Source organism: Pyxicephalus adspersus, chromosome 1 (genome assembly GCF_032062135.1).
Source record: "Pyxicephalus adspersus chromosome 1, UCB_Pads_2.0, whole genome shotgun sequence".
In the NCBI taxonomy this organism is placed as follows: Eukaryota; Metazoa; Chordata; class Amphibia; order Anura; family Pyxicephalidae; genus Pyxicephalus; species Pyxicephalus adspersus.
The window spans coordinates 30,034,541-30,037,549 of record NC_092858.1 but is presented as its reverse complement, the minus strand read 5'-3'; the positions used below and the strand labels follow the sequence as shown (position 1 = coordinate 30,037,549).

The following is a 3,009-nucleotide window of genomic DNA, read 5'->3' as shown; positions in this document are numbered from 1 at the left end:
TATATACACAGAACATTGTACACACACTATACTTCATATACTATACGCAGGAGACTCATACACAGCATATACTGTACACACAATCACACACTATACTTTATATATTATACACACAACTTATATACATTTAGATACATAGAACACACACAGTATACTTCATATGTTACATACAGGATACATCATACACAGCATATACTGTACACACACTATACTTCATATTATATACACACTGACACACAACTTATATACACAATGACAAGCCAGAGGCTCACACACAATACACACACATAGGACAGTCTATATACTGGGCATACATAGGAGGTTTGTGTAGTTGCACTGTACACACACAAATAACACAACACTCCATATCCTATACACAATGACATGTATACACAGGACACCCTATGTTGGTGTACACACACAATGACAGGGGCAGTGTATACGGGGTGCCCCGGGCGGATATGGGGGGGCGGGCAGGAAGCGCGGTACTCACACACACACAGCTCCAGCACGTAGGCGTAGTAGGACCAGCACACGACCACCGTAATGAACAGCACCGGGATCCAGCCGACCACCCGCTGGCAGCAGCGCAGTACGTGAGCCGGAGCCATGACCGCCCGGTGCCGAGCAGCTACTGTCACTGGGGGCGGAGTCAGGAAGACTAAATTGCTACCTGACCACTCCCTCTGTGTGACTTCACAGAGCTTGACACGTCACGGGGACTGTGGGCGTGTGTCGGGGAGTTGGATGGCTGGTCGGATCCAGGGAGGGGGGGGGCATAGACAGGGCACGCCGGTGGTAGTCATGTGACTGTAGGGTACACTCTGCTCCCCTTTCTGAAGTATTTTGGGCAGGGTGAGGTTTTGGCCCTCATACAGAGAGTGCTGTGATGTGTGACTTGTAAATAAAGCCCAAACCTAAAAGAGACCCCCCCCCCTTGTGATCTGCAGATAGATTGGCTGTCTCTTGTATGAATGAAGCTTGCAAACAGGTGGAGGTCTTCATTCACAAATCTGCTCTCATGTGAAAATTAAAGTGTTGTGTATTGATGTGTATATAATGCTAGTACATGCCCACCTACACCTGTAAACCCCCTTCTTAGGGGTTTTAGTAAATCACTGTTTAACAAGGGCTGAAGAAAGAAGACCCATTGTGTCACGTGACTGACCTAAAAACTTGCCCCTGGAAACTGTTAGAGTTAAGTTGCATTCATTTGATCATTGTTGTGTATGTGTGTGTATTCAGAACACTGTAGGGGTAAGTGCACCATGCTGGACATCCCCAGTGATCCATACTACCATACTGTGTACATCAATACACTCATCACACGCACGGATACAAGACTTCTCTAGAGCTGCCCCGACTCTCTGGAATGGTCTTCCTCGTCCTATTCGGCTTGCTCCCTTTTTCTGCTCATTTAAAAGAGCGCTCAAAACCAATTTTTTCAAACTTGCCCACCGGTCTTATTCTGTCTTTTGAAACCATCACTACCTCCCACCACTACATATCTCACATCCTATTGTGTGTGAAATTCCCCCACCTACTAGATTGTAAGCTCTTCGGGGCAGTCCTCTCCTCCTGTATCACTGTCTGTATGTGTCTGTCATTTGCAACCCCTTTTTAATGTACATAATAATAATATTAATAATAATTGTTACTCCATAGAACAATATGCTCAGGCTCTCGTTCCTCTCCTATACGAGGATCGGTCACAACAACACAACACTACACAACACAACGCTACACAACTTCCTCTCTTAGCCAATCTGATTCTTCCAGTGCTGATATCACCTTGCAGAAATCATGGCCAACACAGCACCGTTCAGTTCACAGTGCAGGCCCAGCTCCTAAAGGTTTATGTATGTTAGTTCAAAACTGGTGAAAAAAAAGTGAAAAGCTTCCAATGTGAATGACCCAACTCACCAGACATGGACCAGAAGCAGTGCAGTCTTATACGGACATCAGATTGTCGATGGAAATGATCATTAAATTAATTTTTCAATTAATTTTATCCTGAGCCATAGACAAAGAACAGGTTCACCTGTAATAAAAGAAACATTAAGGGCGCCCATAACTGACATCCTATTGGTAATGCTTATTGGCTGGACTAGGTACTACTAAATCACCAATCCATAACAAGTATGCAATCAATGAAGTCACAGTGGTCAGGGCTCTTGTATGCATACCCAAGCTGGCTCAAAACCACTGGATTACCATTACAGCCAGGTATTTAGCATTTTTTGATAGACAACCCCAACTTTTCCATATTTACTTCATGTGCTCCAATGTTCCTCCTGAAGATTCAGACTAGTAATGAGCACCATCTGGTGGTAGTTGTGTGCTATGACATTATGACATGTCAAATAATGTACAGTGTTTTATGCTAAATTAACATGAACACTGCATTGATTTGGGTTTCTGGAATATAACTTGTTAAAGCAGCTTCCAAGTACTGAAGACTGTGTTGATATCAGCATGGCTGGCATCCATACAATCACCCTGATTGACACAGGACTATAGACAATAGTACTCAGCAGACAATTATTGGATTTTTATAATTGTTAATTTTGTTAATTTAATATTGTTATTTAGTAATATAATATTCAGATGTATAAATGGAACAAATATTACTATCAAATATGCAGCAAATCATTCACCAGATAATAAATATGGAGACTAAGTACAGTATGCACCAGTTCCTGCTGAACAATAAAGGTAATAGATATATAGATGAGTGAATGTTACTTGACCTGGTGAATGTGCAAACAAATCAGCTCAGTAGGGAGGAGGTCAACCTGGCTTCTCCCCTTAAGTACTTAGGGTGCTAAAGAGTTCAGAACCTGGCAAACAAAGGTGCTAATGGTTTGGCAGGGGTACCCATTGGCAGATATGAATATCAGTTTAATATATACCAACAATTTTAATAGGGATGGCTTACTGGTAGTCAGACATTTCCATTCCGATTCTCCAAATAATTTCTCAAAATTTATCCTAGACAACATGCGGTCA

The 3,009-nt window shown here is 42.4% G+C and overlaps 1 protein-coding gene across 1 annotated transcript in view; it reads right to left on the bottom strand.

Moving 5' to 3' along the window:
* Positions 1-644, bottom strand: part of ZDHHC20 (zDHHC palmitoyltransferase 20) — a 47,307-nt gene extending 46,663 nt beyond the window's left edge. The window contains exon 1 of the mRNA XM_072404995.1: positions 494-644. Coding sequence (XP_072261096.1) covers positions 494-611 — 118 coding nt within the window. The 5' untranslated portion in view covers positions 612-644. The remainder of the gene's footprint in view (positions 1-493) is intronic.
* Between the last annotated feature and the right edge of the window lie 2,365 nt (positions 645-3,009).